Genomic DNA, 15,199 nt, shown 5'->3' on the forward strand with positions numbered 1-15,199 from the left:
TATTTATTAAGCTACAATTTGAAAAGCTGCATTCTTTTCTTATTATATTTAATCTTCAATTGTAGCCTGGTTCAGTGATTCTTGCTGGAGTGTGAAGCTATTTATCAGGAATAATTTCCCAAGCTTTTTAAAAATTTATATTCCCTCTACTTCTATCTTGACTTTTTGACATGTGTTCCTAGAATGGTAGGGTGTATGAGCATGAATACACACTTGCACATAAATGTACACACTTACACTTACAACTACAATGTCCCCAAAATGAGCATCTGTTAAGATTGGTTTATATCATATCCCTCAAGTATGTCAGGATAAGATAAAAGTTGAGAACTTTTGGGCGCCTGGGTGGCGCAGTCGGTTAAGCGTCCGACTTCAGCCAGGTCACGATCTCGCGGTCCGTGAGTTCGAGCCCCGCGTCAGGCTCTGGGCTGATGGCTCGGAGCCTAGAGCCTGTTTCCAATTCTGTGTCTCCCTCTCTCTCTGCCCCTCCCCCGTTCATGCTCTGTCTCTCTCTGTCCCAAAAATAAATAAAAAACGTTGAAAAAAAAAAAGTTGAGAACTTTTGGCCTGTTAATATATAGGCTTTATATAATAATGTTAATAGTACCTGTTACTTATGGGATCCTGATAATATGCCACAAAATGTGCTATTTGTCTGATATAAATCAATAAATTGATTTAAAAATTTATAAATAGCACACTGATATACACTATGTTATATGCAATGATATCTGATATAAAATAGATTTATATCTATTGTCTTATTATCCCTCATAATAACCATATGTGTAGGTATTATTATCCTCCTATTGCACATGTGGAAACTGAAGCTTAGACAAGCTAATGCCCAGTCACGATTACTAATGCTGAAGTAGAGTTGGACCCATCTCTTTTTGACTTCAAAGTCTGTGTTTCTCAAAGTTAACCATGGAAAATGATGTGAATGGATCAAACTGATATACTTTGTGCCAACACGTTGAAAGAACTTGGATCTTTCTAAATGCATTTTACTGCTTGTGATAGCTTGTAAGCTACAAGATATCAAGTGCCTGTATGGCAAATTTTACATTGTCAGACTTACTCTTCCTGTCACTTTTGATAATGATCTCATGGATTATGGGTTATTCTAGTGATTGCAGACGAACTATAGACTGTTACAGTGTGAAGAGTTTCTTTTCTAAACCTTTTAAAAGTTAGCTCATAGCACTGGGTGTTGTATGGAAACCAATTTGACAATAAATTTCATATATTTAAAAAGAAAAAAATTAGCTCATAAATATCCTTATCACTAAGCATGTTTTTTGAGTTAGGTGTATGGAAGTTGCTTCCTTGATGTTTTTAGGGAAAGTGAGTCAAATAAAAATATAAAAATATTATAAGGCAGGCTAATTTCTGTGTTTCCATCTATTATGCTCAGAACTTCTCAGCCACAGAAGTGTACAAATATTGACATATTTATGCCATTGTTCTGAGAATTAGATAATATTTTGAAAGCATATTAACTTTGTATCTGTATCCAAAAATATAAAATACAAATTTATCAAAGGATAAATTGAGGCAATTTATGTGAAAGTTCTTTGACATTTACTAAGAAATGGAAAGTAAGATTTTCATGAGCTTTACCAAGTACTTCACCAACTTTATTTTATGTCATTATCTTAGTTTAGCCTTAAAGTTAGGAGACATCTAAAATTTTACACTAGAATTCACATTCCATTTACTCAGTCGTCTCATTGCAGTCTTCATGTCTTTGTTCCTCAGTGTGTATATAATCGGGTTCAAGAGAGGAGTGACCACAGAATAAAACACAGCAAGGGATTTATCTAGTGACTTGATGGGGAATGGCCAGGCATAAATGAAGATACATGGTCCAAAGAACAAAAGAACTACTGTGATGTGAGCAGTCAGAGTGGACAGAGCCTTGGACGACTTGTCTGAAGGGCGTTGCTGTATGGTTACTAGGATGATAGCATAGGAGATGATTAGGAAAACAAAAGAACACACAGTGAGCACACCACTGTTAGCAATGACCATGACATCCAATCTATAGGTGTCTATACAAGCAAGTTTGATAACCCTAGGTAGGTCGCAGTAAAAGCTATCAACCTCATTGGGACCACAGAAAGGTAAGTTTACTGCAAAAGCCAACTGGCTCACTGAATGGAGAAAGCCAGTTCCCCATGCGGCAGTCACAATGCCAAAACATACATGGTCACACATAACTGTAGAGTAGCGAAGAGGTTTACAGATTGCTACATATCTGTCAAAGGCCATGGCTATAAGGATCACCAATTCACTCCCACCAAAAAAGTGAACGAGAAATATCTGAGCAAGGCAACCCTTGAAAGAGATGACTTTGCGTTTACTGAAAAAGTCAGCAATCATCTTGGGGGCTGTGACGGAAGACAGACAGAGGTCAATGAGTGAGAGGTTAGCCAGCAGGAAGTACATGGGAGAGTGAAGATGGGAGTCAGAAGCCACAGTTATGACAATAAGAAGGTTTCCAAACACAATTCCCACATAGAATATAAAAAAGAACACCAGTAGGAATATCTGGAATTCCTGAGAATTGGAGAGTCCCAGAAAAATGAACTCAGTCACCATGGAGTAACTTGTGTCATTTATTGATTCATTCCAGGAAAGAGCCTCTGTAGTTACCTTAGAGAATAGAGTAAGAAGAAAGTCAGAATTATTATATTCAAATTCAAAGCCTCATTTTGTGTCATTCTGCTTACTCATATAATGTCTATGGTTTATTACATAAATGCATACAATCTAAACCCACCATTTTACTCCACACCCCTCCCCTGACTGTGCCTTATAGTCCAGTTATTCAAGTCTTCTCATTATTTGCACTTAGGCTTATTTCTAATAAAATTCCTTTGTTCATGTGACCTTCTGTGCCAGATTAAGTCTATATCACCATCGTATGTTTATCTCCTTTTCCTTTGAATTCCAAAACAGTATCTTAGCTATTAAGTACATACTTATATGATCTTTATATTTACAAGGACTTTTTGTGGCATACATTTTTGAAAAAGTATTCTTAGTGGTTTTGTAGCCCATCACAATCATTTTATGTACAGTTGTTGGAAACCTCTTTATGAAACTAAGACAAATCCTCATTCACAATTTTGCTCTGTGAGGCAATTTATAGTGTATAAATTTTGAATGTAGTCTGTGGACCTTGGACTTACTCTTTAACACTTATTTTTACCATTTTTACAAATGTAGATACTAATTATATTCACTTCTTGTGGTTATAATGAATTTCAAATGAAGTATTAAATGTAAAGTGTTTTGCATAGTTTTTGTATTTAGTAAGTACAAAATGAATTTGGATAATTATTAGTAGTAATATTTGTTGCCTTCGATTCACAGAGAAACCCCATTTCCCTGGTAATAATTTACAAATTTTACTTGACTTCTAGAAATAACATAGATGTTATTGTTCATCTTGTTCATAACAAGATGATTGAATTTCAGTTCCCTGCATCCTTTTGTTTTCCCATCTTTAAAACAAATGCATTGCATCAAAAATTCTCAAAACTGCCACTAGTCTAGTACTCTGTGGGGCATGAGTGAGGGACACAATTCCAAAATAATTTTCATAGTTTCTCAGAAGCTTGGATAGAAACATGAAAGCTAAGACAGATGTAGAAATTCAATCTTAGGAGAAGTTTAAATAAATGAGGATTCTAAAAAAGAAGGTCAGAATTATAAGGCCTTATAGAGAATGGAATTTATACTTATCATTTAGTGATACCAAAATGCTTAGAAGAAAAGGAGTTAGTCCAAAATAAAATTAAAGATGAAAAATGGAAGAAAAATAAAATAGCAGAAAATAAAAGGATAAAAGAAAGGTAATTTAGAGGTGAAATTAAAAGTGCGGAAAATGCAAAAAAAAATTTGCATGAGAGAAAATGTGAAGGGGTTTAATAGGAGATAAAATTGAAAAAGGATTCTGGAATGCTTGCTAAGGGATTTGTGTTTTATTATGAAGACAGTGAAGAACTATTAAAGCATTATGTGCAATTGTTTAATACACTTCTAATAAATAGTGAATAGTCAATACATGATAGCCATTATTAAGGTAGTAAAAACAGGATATTTGTCAACAGGATGTGGGAGATTAAAAAAAGGAGTATATAAATGATTCTATTCTGAATAATTGTGGAAATTGATGGGTGCTAGGGAGGCATGAAAGTATAGTGGGTTAATCTTACCAAATTTCTTGGGGGAGTAGAAGTATTTGTTTTCACTACTTCTCTCATCACAGTTATTCTGTAGCCCTTGGAAATTACACTTTTCTTGTCATTATCCCAAATCCCATTCCTTAGCCCTATCCACTAATGCTTCATATTACTGTTTTCAAAGTCCTATAAAAACTTAGGAATTATAATTTTATTTCCAAGTAAAAAGAGAAGTCTAATAGTAAAACAAGACACAAACACACCTTTCCCATCTGCTTAGCACAGTAATAAATACAATCATACTAATCATTGACAATCAAGTGGATGGGATTCCTGTTGTGATGTGACTGGTTAGGATGTTTCTTAAGAATCAAAGTATGTTACTTTTTTTTTTAAAGTTCATTTATTTATTTCAAGAGAGAGAGCACACACAAGCCGGGAGGGGCAGAGAGAGAGGGAGAGAGAAACCCAAGCAGGCTCTGTGCTGTCCGCACAGAACCCAATGCAGGACTCGAACGCATGAACCATGAGATCCCCACCTGAGCTGAAACCAAGAGTCTGATGTTTAAGTGACTGAGCCACCCAGGTGCCTTTCAAAGTATTCAATTTAGAATTGAACTTAGATATTAACTTACATGCAACCATTTCATTTCACTTAGAGGACAAACTCAATACTTTTATCTCCATAAGAAATATATCAAGGGTGATAGTTGACAAAAGGGTTCTCTTTTACAGTGAAAAGACTTTCTACCATGGTAAAAAGAATTCATATATGTTATTCTTCAGCAAAAGGAATTTCTCAGTTAAAACATTTCATTTCTTGAGTATGTTACTGAGGAGTGAATGAATATAGAGGATTCTCATTTACAGGGGATCCTTCACGAACATAATCCTTTCAAAGATCATACCTGGTTCTTCAAAAATGGTGCAAGGGGTTTTAGAAGGATTATGTTAATTCTAAGTGAAACATTAAGTTTAGGTCTATTGAAGGAGTTTTCCAGAATCTTATACATTGGCTATAGTTATCATGAAGAGCCAGCTACAAATGAACAATAAAATCTTTCCCTATGTACTAGATTAAACTTAAAATTCAAACTTTAGGATATTATGTTTGTCCTAAATGTCTTTTACCGCTTTTTAAAGAAAAATACCTAAAATCTTTATTTTATAAGTTTCATTGAGATTGAAGTCAGGAGACTTTGGGGTTCTAGTACAAATTTACTGTTAGACTTTAGCATGTCATTCAAAATATCCAAGCCTTAGTTTTCCGGTTTAAAAATGAGCTTATTGGATCAAAAGCTTTCTAAAACAAAATTCTACAGCTCTAAGAGTATGCTTTGTACCTTCATGTGAAAGAAATATCCAAAATCAAATTTCATTGGGGTTGCGGGAGGGAGGGAGGGAAATAAGTAAAAGAACAATGAATCTGGGCTTTACGGGAAAAAGGATGCTTAAATAGAGATGAAAGAATATATTAGCCTGGAATATACAGGGGAAGGACTCAACACTCATAACACTTGTATAACATATACTAGGTTGTTTAACACAACAAGGGCAATGCTTGTTAATATTTATACTAACTCTTGTAAGTATTTAAACTGACCTCACAAAATCCTTCCATTTTTCTTGAAGTTACATGCATAATTAAATTCTGCCAAATGGGCTCTTACTGATAATAGAAGCATCTCATTGTCAATAAAATTCTACACTTTGGTTAGTTCTGCTAATATACTTCATTTTCATCATTCCACCTACCTCCTTCATAACTGGAAGAGACTATTGCAAAAAAGAGTACAGATTTTCCTTTTATTTGCACTTTCTCTTGAAGCATAAAATTTCAAGAGCATAAAGTCTGTATGAATTGTCCTCCTTAGTAAACCACTCAGTGAAGAGCCATTTATGGAGGTGTGAGCAGGTGTGAGGAGATCTGGAAATAGCCTGAACTTTGAGTACGGAGACTCTCTCAGATTTTCCCTAGAGGAAACACACAGAATTTTCTGGAGTCAGGAGCTGTTGTCACAATTTCTTGGCTCATTTAGGTATTTTAAATATCTCACTAAATCTAAAGGTGATTTTTTTCTCTGTGCAAATGAAACTTTATTTCCTTGTATCTATATTTACCTAAACTCTTTTTTAATAGAAGTATAATTGACATACAATGTTATATTAGTTTCAGGTGTATAACACAGTGATTTGACAATTATGTACATTACTCAGTGCTCACCATGCTAACTTCAGTCACTGTCTGTCATCACAACGTTATTACAATGTTACTGACTTTATTCCCTATGCTATACTTTTCATCTCTGTGACTTATTTATTTTGTAACTGGAAGTTTGTACATCTGAATCCCTTTATCTATTTCCCCCATTCCCCCTCCAATCTCCCCTCTGACAACCACCAGTTTTTTTTCCTGTATTTAAGACTCTGTTTTTGTTTGTTTTGTGTTTTAGATTCCACATATAAGTGAAATCATATGGTCTTTGTCTTTCTCTGTTAAAGGTGACTTTTTAATAGAATCCAGTTTAAACCAGTAAGATAGTTCTGAAATTAAAATCCAGATGGAACTAGAGGGTGTTTTGCTAAGTGAAATAAGTCAGTCATAGAAAGACAGATATCATATGTTTTCACTCATATGTGGAACTTGAGAAACTTAACAGAAGACCATGGGGGATGGGAAGGGGAAGAAGGAGTTTCAAAAAGAGAGGGAGGCAAACCGTAAGAGACTCTTTTTTTAAATTTATTTTTATTTTTATTTATTTTTTTATTATATGAAATTTATTGTCAAATTAGTTTCCATACAACACCCAGTGCTCATCCCAAAAAATGCCCTCTTCAATGCCCATCACCTACCCTCCCCTCCCTCCCACCCCCCATCAACCCTCAGTTTGTTTTCAGTTTTTAAGAGTCTCTTATGCTTTGGCTCTCTCTCCCACTCTAGCCTCTTTTTCTTTCTTTTTTTTCCTTCCCCTCCCCCATGGGTTTCTGTTAAGTTTCTCAGGATCCACATAAGAGTGAACACATACGGTATCTGTCTTTCTCTGTATGGCTTATTTCACTTAGCATCACACTCTCCAGTTCCATCCACGTTGCTACAAAGGGTCATATTTCATTCTTGCTCATTGCCACGTAGTACTCCATTGTGTATATAAACCACAATTTCTTTATCCATTCATCGGTTGATGGACATTTAGGCTCTTTCCACAATTTGGCTATTGTTGAGAGTGCTGCTATAAACATTGGGGTACAAGTGCCCCTATGCATCAGTACTCCTGTATCCCTTGGGTAAATTCCTAGCAATGCTACTGCTGGGTCATAGGGTAGGTCTATTTTTAATTTTCTAGGAACCTCCACACTGTTTTCCAGAGCAGCTGCACCAGTTTGCATTCCCACCAACAGTGCAAGAGAAGAAGACCAAAGCAGGAGGCATCACAATCCCATCACAATCCCACATCTTTACCCTCTACTACAAAGCTGTAATCATCAAGACAGCATGGTATTGGCACAAAAACAGACACATAGACCAATGGAATAGAATAGAAACCACAGAACTAGACCCACAAAAGTATGGCCAACTCATCTTTGACAAAGCAGGAAAGATTATCCAATGGAAAAAAGACAGTCTGTTTAACAAATGGTGCTGGGAGAACTGGACAGCAACATGCAGAAGAATGAAACTAGACCACTTTCTTACACCATTCACAAAAATTAACTCAAAAAGGATGTGGAAATAAGAGACTATTAAATACAGAGAACAAACTGAGGGTTGATGGGGGAGAGGGGAAAATGGGTGATGGGCATTGAGGAGAACACTTGTTGGGATTAGCACTGGGTGTTGTATGTTAGCGAAAAATCATGGGAATCTATCCCCAGAACCAAGAGCACACTGTATAGACACTATATTATCCAACTTGGCAATAAATTATATTAAAAAAAGTATTATTGGATTTTAAAATATAAAAAAATCCAGATGGATTAAGAAGACAATAAATAATAATGCTTTAGTTGCTATAAAAAGAGGATAGCTTATAACATTTATGACCAATTTTGGATAAAATATAGGAAAAATACTTTGAACAATAGTAAGAAAATCTCGTTCATTATTTATCATTTTATTGAACAGCTTACAATGCAGAAGTTACAGCTGGGCTGAGTCACCACAATTAATGTTTTTTAAGTCAGTCATAGAAATACATCCAAGTGATTTCTCACTTTTGCTCCTTGACCCATCTGACTTTCCAAGTTTTACTTGGAAAAGTAAAGTAAAAGTAAAGATGTCAATCATCTTCTTTGTCCTGAGTACTCCAGCTTAACAGGTACATTAAATAAGCTGAGATCTAAGCTGGGTGCCTTTCTTTAGGTAATAACATTCTCAAAATACTTTTATGATTGTGGGTACTCTTTTAGGGTAAATCAAGAAATGCTTTGAGGAAGACTGCAAGAACAATAGAAATTTTCTCTGGAAAAAAAAGGACCATAGACAATTGTTGCATAATGCAAAATACTAGAATCTATTTTTAAAGTAACATTGTACAAGATACATTGACAATCAAAGACTGAAAACAATTCTTAAGAGTTGTAACATAGTGTTGCCTTCCTATTTATCTAACTTAAAGTACAATTAGGATGAAAATTGTTTCTTTCTTGATTTTTAATGTCTGCTGGTTCGTATAAACTCATATTTTATCCATTGGATCCACATAATTTCCATAAGAAATATTAATTTTCAGTGATGCTTATTATCAGTATGAAGATACTGATAAATAAAGCTAAATCATATGTTCATGTATATATTTATATATAGATAAAAACTACATGAAAATTGAATGTAGTCATTGATGATAACTACAAATTTAGGTTTATTGGTTAGGTAGGAATATATAACACTTTAGTTTTTATAATTAACAAAAATTACTGCAATTCCTATTTGAAAGTGAATTTCTTTGATTCAATACCTCTTTTTATGTAGACTTCTCAGTTTTCTGTAGGCATTAATGAAAGTGTACATATTCCATGGTGTTCATGGTGGTCCATGACATTCATCTTGTGTTCTTACCAATGAAATCTGTTATGACATCTCTCTAGAACTTACAACTTGTTGACTCAGCCTTCTCATTGCTGCCTTCATATCTCTGTTCCTTAAAGTATAGATGGCAGGATTTAAGACAGGAGTGATGACAAAGTCCACAATGGCAAAAAATGTATCCATTGACTTGGTAGGAAAAGGCCACACATAGAGAAACATGCATGGAACAAAAAACAAAACCACTACAGTGATGTGAGCTGACAAAGTGATGAATGCTTTGGATAAATCCTTTGAAGAATGTTGTCTGACAGTGATCAGAATAAAGATGTATGATACAATTAAGAAAAAGAAGGTGCCCATAGATATGAAGCCACTGTTAGCAGTGACCACAAATTCTAGTCTGTAAGTGTCCATGCATGCAAGTTTAATAACCCTAGGAAAATCACAGTAAAAACTCCCCACATTTTTAGGGCCACAGAAAGGTAAATTTATGACAAAAACAAACTGAGACACAGCATGGATCACCCCAATGATCCAAGCAGTCATTACCAAAAGCATGCACATTTTGAGATTCATAATAGTTAAGTAGTGGAGAGGCCTGCAAATTGCTGTGTACCTGTCATATGCCATGGCCATGAGCAGTATCATCTCAACTCCTCCCATGACATGAATAAAAAACATTTGTATCATGCAACTATGGAAGGAGATGATTTTGCCATCACTGAAAAGATCAGAGATCATCCTAGGAACTGTGGTAGATGAAAGGCCCAGGTCAATGAATGATAAGTTGGCCAGCAGGATATACATGGGAGAGTGTAAGTGAGAATCAAAAATCACTGTAAACATAATGAAGAGGTTTCCCAAGATAATTCCTGCATAGAATAAAGAGAAGAAAAGAAAAAGCAAAACCTGCATTTGCAAGGATTGTGCAAGTCCCAGTAACACAAATTCAGTTACCACAGAGCCATTTACTTGGTCCATGGAATCACAAAGAAGAAAAGACTGTGATGTGGCCTGAAAGAAAAGAAAGAAGGAGTCAACTTTGAGGCCCTAAAAACAATGTGTCAAATGCTGATAATATAAAATTATCTGTTGATAACAGATATTTTATTTAATTGATAGTAAACTATTTATAAAATAATGGGAACCCAGTGTATGGGTTTGGTAGTATGACCAAAACTGCACTCAGAGGCAATCTGTTGCTTTAAATTGCTCTCATTTGTTTAAATACCTGAAGTAATCAGGCAACTTAAGGAGTGAGAAAAGAATGCAAAAATAAACTCAAGGAATATAGATGAAAGAAAATAATAAAAATTAAAAACAAAAATAATATATATTGAATCTTAGAAAATTGGAATAGTACACATGAGCATATAAAAAAGTTAAAAAAAAACAAAAAGTAGTCAAACTTTCACTCTTTTCAGATGACACGATTCTCTATGTGGAAAACCCAAAAGACTCCACCAAAAAACTTCTAGAACTGATCCATGACTTCAATAAAGTCGTAGGACATAAATTCAGTGTAAGAAATTGGTTGCATTTCTATACACCAATAATGAAGCAGCAGAAAGAGAAATCAAGGAATCAATCCTATTTACAATTGCACCAAAAACCATAATATACCTAGGAATAAACCTAACTATAGAGGGAAAGAATCTATACACTGAAAACTATAGAGATCTTATGAAAGAAATTGAAGAAGACACACAAAAAATGGAAAAACATTCCATTCCATGGAAAAACATGGTGCTGGCACAAAAACAGATACATAGATCATTGGAACAGAGTAGAGAACCCAGAAATGGACCCACAAACCTATGGCCAACTAATCTTTGACAAAGCAGGAAAGAATATCCAATGGAAAAAAGACAGTCTCTTCAGCAAATGGTGTTGAGAAAACTGGACAGCGGCATGCAGAAGAATGGACCCGGACCACTTTCTTATGCCATGCACAAAAATAAACTCAAAATGTATGATAGACCTAAATGTAAAAATCCTAGAGGAGAAAATGGGCAGCAACATCTTTGACCTCAACCACAGCAAATTCTTACTTGGCATGTGTCTGGAGGCACTGGAAACAGAAGCAAAAATGAACTATTGGGACCTCATCAAAATAAAAAGCTTCTGCACAGTGAAGGAAACAATCATCAAAACTAAAAGGCAACCAATAGAATGGCAGAAGATATTTACAAACAACATATCAGATTAAGGGTTAGTATCCAAAATTTATAAAGAACTTATTAAACTCAACACCCAAAAACCAAACAATCCAGTGAAGAAATGGACAAAAGACGTGAACAGACACCTTTCCAAAGAAGACATCCAGATGGCTAACAGACACATGAAAAAAATGCTCAACATCACTCATCATGAGGGAAAAACAAATCAAAACCACAATGAGCTACCACCTCACACCTGTCAGAATGGCTAACATTAATAACTAAGGCAACAACAGACAGATGTTGGCAAGGATGCGGAGAAAGAGGGTCTCTTTTGCACTGCTGGTGGGAATGCAAGCTGGTGCAGCCACTCTGAAAAACTGTGGAGCTTCCTCTAAAAATTAAAAATAGAACTACTCTATGACCCAAAGGATACAAGTATGCTGTTTTGAAGGGGCACAGACATCACAATGTTTATAGAAGCACTATTGGCAATAACCAAAGTATGGAAAGAGCCCAAATGTCCTTCGACTGATGAATGGATAAAGAAGATGTGGTATATATATATACAATGGAATATTGTATGAAACCAAAAGTAATGAAATCTTGCCATTTGTAACAACGTGGATAGAAGTAGAGTGTATTATGCTTAGCAAAATAAGTCAGTCAGAGAAAGATAAATACCACGATTTCACTCATATGTGGAATTTAAGATACAAACAGATGAACATAAGGGAAGGGAAATAAAAATAAGACAAAAACAGACAGGGAGACACACCATAAGAGACTCTTAAATAAAGAGAACAAACTGAGGGTTGCTGGTGGAGTGTTGGGGGGGGGGATGGGCTAAATGGGAGAGGAGCATTAAGGAAGGCACTTGTTGGTATGAGCGCTGGGTGTTATACATAAGTGAGGAATCACAAAATTCTATTCATGAAATCATTATTACACTATATGTTAACTGATTTGGATTTAAATTAAAAAAAATAAAAACAAAAAATAGACAACCTTTAAAAATATAATCAAGAATAATAAAATAAAAAAAATAAAATTAAATAAACATTAGAAATGAGTATAGAATAATAACAGTTAAGACACCGATGAAATCTGTTTCAATTGCTTAAAAACAATTTACCCCAAAGCAACACATAAATCATAGTTACATTTGAAATTCTATAGAAGGAGAAAAGGCTTATATCTTTATAATATTATAATATAGAAAAAGAGATCAAATCAGAAAACCTCCAAAACCTCGTAGATAAATGGGCAAATGATATGAAGAGAGAATTCAAAAATGTAAACTGTATGCGTGGGTATTAAATCAAAGAAATAAGATAAAATGTAATATATCATTTTCCTATTAAATTAGAAAACTGTTTTATAATTATTATCAAAACTGGGAAATCTCAATGAAATAGATATCTTCATATATTGTTGGAGGAAATAAAGACTGATTCAAGCATTAAAGAAAATATTTTGAAATCATGTATCAAGAATCTTGACTCCATATCATTTGGTGCAATAATACTCCTTATGGAATTAAATGTGTGCAGAAAAAGTTTCTGGCATAGAAATGCTACAATGCAACAATATAAATGCTAAACATTAGCTGAGTCTCTTACAATATTTTTATATTGATGGAATATAGTACAGTTATTAAAACAAATGTTAATAAAGCATTAATATAACACTAAGATTTTTCTTTATAATATTAAGTGCAATAAAAGTAAACAAATTGCAAAATTAAATTTTTTTAAGGTGTTATTTTTTGAGAGAAGGAGAGAGAGAGAGTGGGGGAGGGGCAGAGAGAAGAGACAGACACATAGAATCTGAAGCAGGCTTCAGGCTCTGAGCTGTCAGCACAGAGCCTGATGCTGGGCTCGACCTCACAAGCTGAGATCATGACCTGAGCTGAAATCGGATGGTTAACCAAATAAGCCACCCAGGCACCCTGCAAAACTTTAAATGACAGTAGTTGAATTTGAATTTTTTAGAGCTTTAAAAAATCTCCCTTTAGATTTTGAAATATTTTTTGGTTCACATTTTTTGTTTTTTGATAAAAACATCAAAGAGAGTTGAAGGAATAGTTTATTAAGAATGTTTGAAAACAAGGATTGGCTCATAATTATTGGAAGACAAATTAACTGAGGAAGTAACAGATTCTAATGGTTCTCTCAATCAGCCATTTTCATAAACTGCCAGAAATTGATTCATAGATATGATTATTAAAGCAGGAAGGAGGAGGCATAACTTAATAAATAAAAGGCCCTGAATAAACTTCTAGCACTTTGTATAAATCTGTCATGAAGTTGAAACTTCTTGGAGTATTCCATCCAGATAATTGACAAAGCATCTCCCCTGCTTCACTTTGGCGAGGATTGGCCATTTGGAATGAATGCTGGTTACGATGAAATAGCTAGAAAGAAAGTAGATGTTCTAGGGTTCCCATCCAGTTCATAGTGAAGAAGCTTAGTAATATTGCAGCAGGAAACATTAAGAGAGACACAATAAATGGTCCATTAAGTAGAAGCAATAAAGTACAAATGAGACAGAAGAGACAATGCTGTGGGAAGAATATAGCAGATGGAGACAAGTAGGTTTTATTCGTTTCCTATTTTCACAGTATGGAATTATTTTTGTTACCTGTCAGTTTTTACACTGTCTTCTACTTTCTCCTTCCTCAATGTTCTAAATAATCTTTTTTGCCAGATTGTATCATTTCAATTCATTCATACTATCTTCACTGGACTTTTTATCCACATTTAAATCATCCAAATTAAAAGAGCATAAGGACAAAAGATTTGGGGGAGGGATTTGAATCTAGGGAGTATTATAGAGTTAACAGGGTCATCCTTATTTCATGGAAGACATTTCATGGCAAATATGCTCTATTTGCTGAGCAGAAGGTGTTTAGTGACTTCCTAAGCTCATCATTCAGTCTGGAGAAATACAGTTGAAGCTGAAGAACCATGACTTCTTGAGATCACATGTTTTATTTTGTGAAACTATGAAAATATGTAAACCCAGTACTTCAGGACTCTCATAAAGTGGGCATTTCATCTTATAAAATCAATTAAAGTCTCTGAACTAATTTGTCAGATTTGGAAATTCCCATTATTGTTAGGTTAGTACTGCTGAAATGGTGTTTGTCTTGGAGTTTGAGTTATAATTTTTGTAAACAGGAAGATCCCACACTACATGCATCTATTAGCCTATAAACTCTAAACTTCCATTTATAAAATACGATTTAATCTATCTATGAACTTTAATTATTATAACATGGACAATCACAATGCAAAATCTGGAACTGAGTATAATCAGTGTGGTGGAGACAGGCAGAAAAGAACACATAACGAAAGGGGAAGAATGAAGATAGATTGGGCAGAGAGTAAGAAAATAAAAGGGGGGTCAGGAGACAAATAAAAACCTAAAAGACAAATAAGGAGAATAAAATGATGATCAAAAAAGGCATTAGTAGAACACTGCACATCTTTGCTTAGGTTGTCAAGGTTTAAACCAACACATATTGATAAATTACAAACACCTGACTGTAAACTTAGGTTTTTTTTTTTCACTGCTTTAGGTATAGTTTGATAGGAAGGGTGGAAAGTAATAGTAAAACTGTAGGGAAAATAGCTACTGATATGAAGAGAATTTAAGACTTAAGCATATGAGTCATGGAGGTGGCAGTGGGTTTGGTAGAATGGACTGGGTAGTTGAACATTGGTGACTCAGCAGAATGACATGTGAGTCACCTCTGAAAAATTAGGAAGTAACTGATCAAAAGCATCCTTTAGCATCCAGGCACTATTTTACTTACC

At 34.6% G+C, this 15,199-nt stretch overlaps 2 protein-coding genes across 2 annotated transcripts; both read right to left on the minus strand.

The window, feature by feature from the left end:
• Positions 1-1,686: 1,686 nt before the first annotated feature.
• LOC131518174 (olfactory receptor 4F4) lies at positions 1,687-5,548 on the minus strand. Its single transcript, XM_058740768.1, has 2 exons — positions 5,537-5,548; positions 1,687-2,658 (listed from the first exon to the last, which is right to left on the minus strand). Exons 1-2 carry the CDS (start codon positions 5,540-5,542, stop codon positions 1,687-1,689), a joined length of 978 nt encoding a protein of 325 aa, XP_058596751.1. The 5' UTR covers positions 5,543-5,548.
• A 3,713-nt stretch (positions 5,549-9,261) lies between these two features.
• Positions 9,262-10,200, minus strand: LOC131518175 (olfactory receptor 4F21-like). The gene has a single exon (XM_058740769.1). The coding sequence runs from the start codon at positions 10,198-10,200 to the stop codon at positions 9,262-9,264; it is 939 nt and encodes a 312-aa protein (XP_058596752.1).
• Between the last annotated feature and the right edge of the window lie 4,999 nt (positions 10,201-15,199).

Source organism: Neofelis nebulosa, chromosome 7 (assembly GCF_028018385.1).
Source record: "Neofelis nebulosa isolate mNeoNeb1 chromosome 7, mNeoNeb1.pri, whole genome shotgun sequence".
Lineage (NCBI taxonomy): Eukaryota > Metazoa > Chordata > Mammalia > Carnivora > Felidae > Neofelis > Neofelis nebulosa.

What these genes read in the sequence shown, in the direction of transcription:
- LOC131518175 (XM_058740769.1), bottom strand. Translation starts at nt 10,200, where the DNA reads ATGGACCAAGTAAATGGCTCTGTGGTAACTGAATTTGTGTTACTGGGA.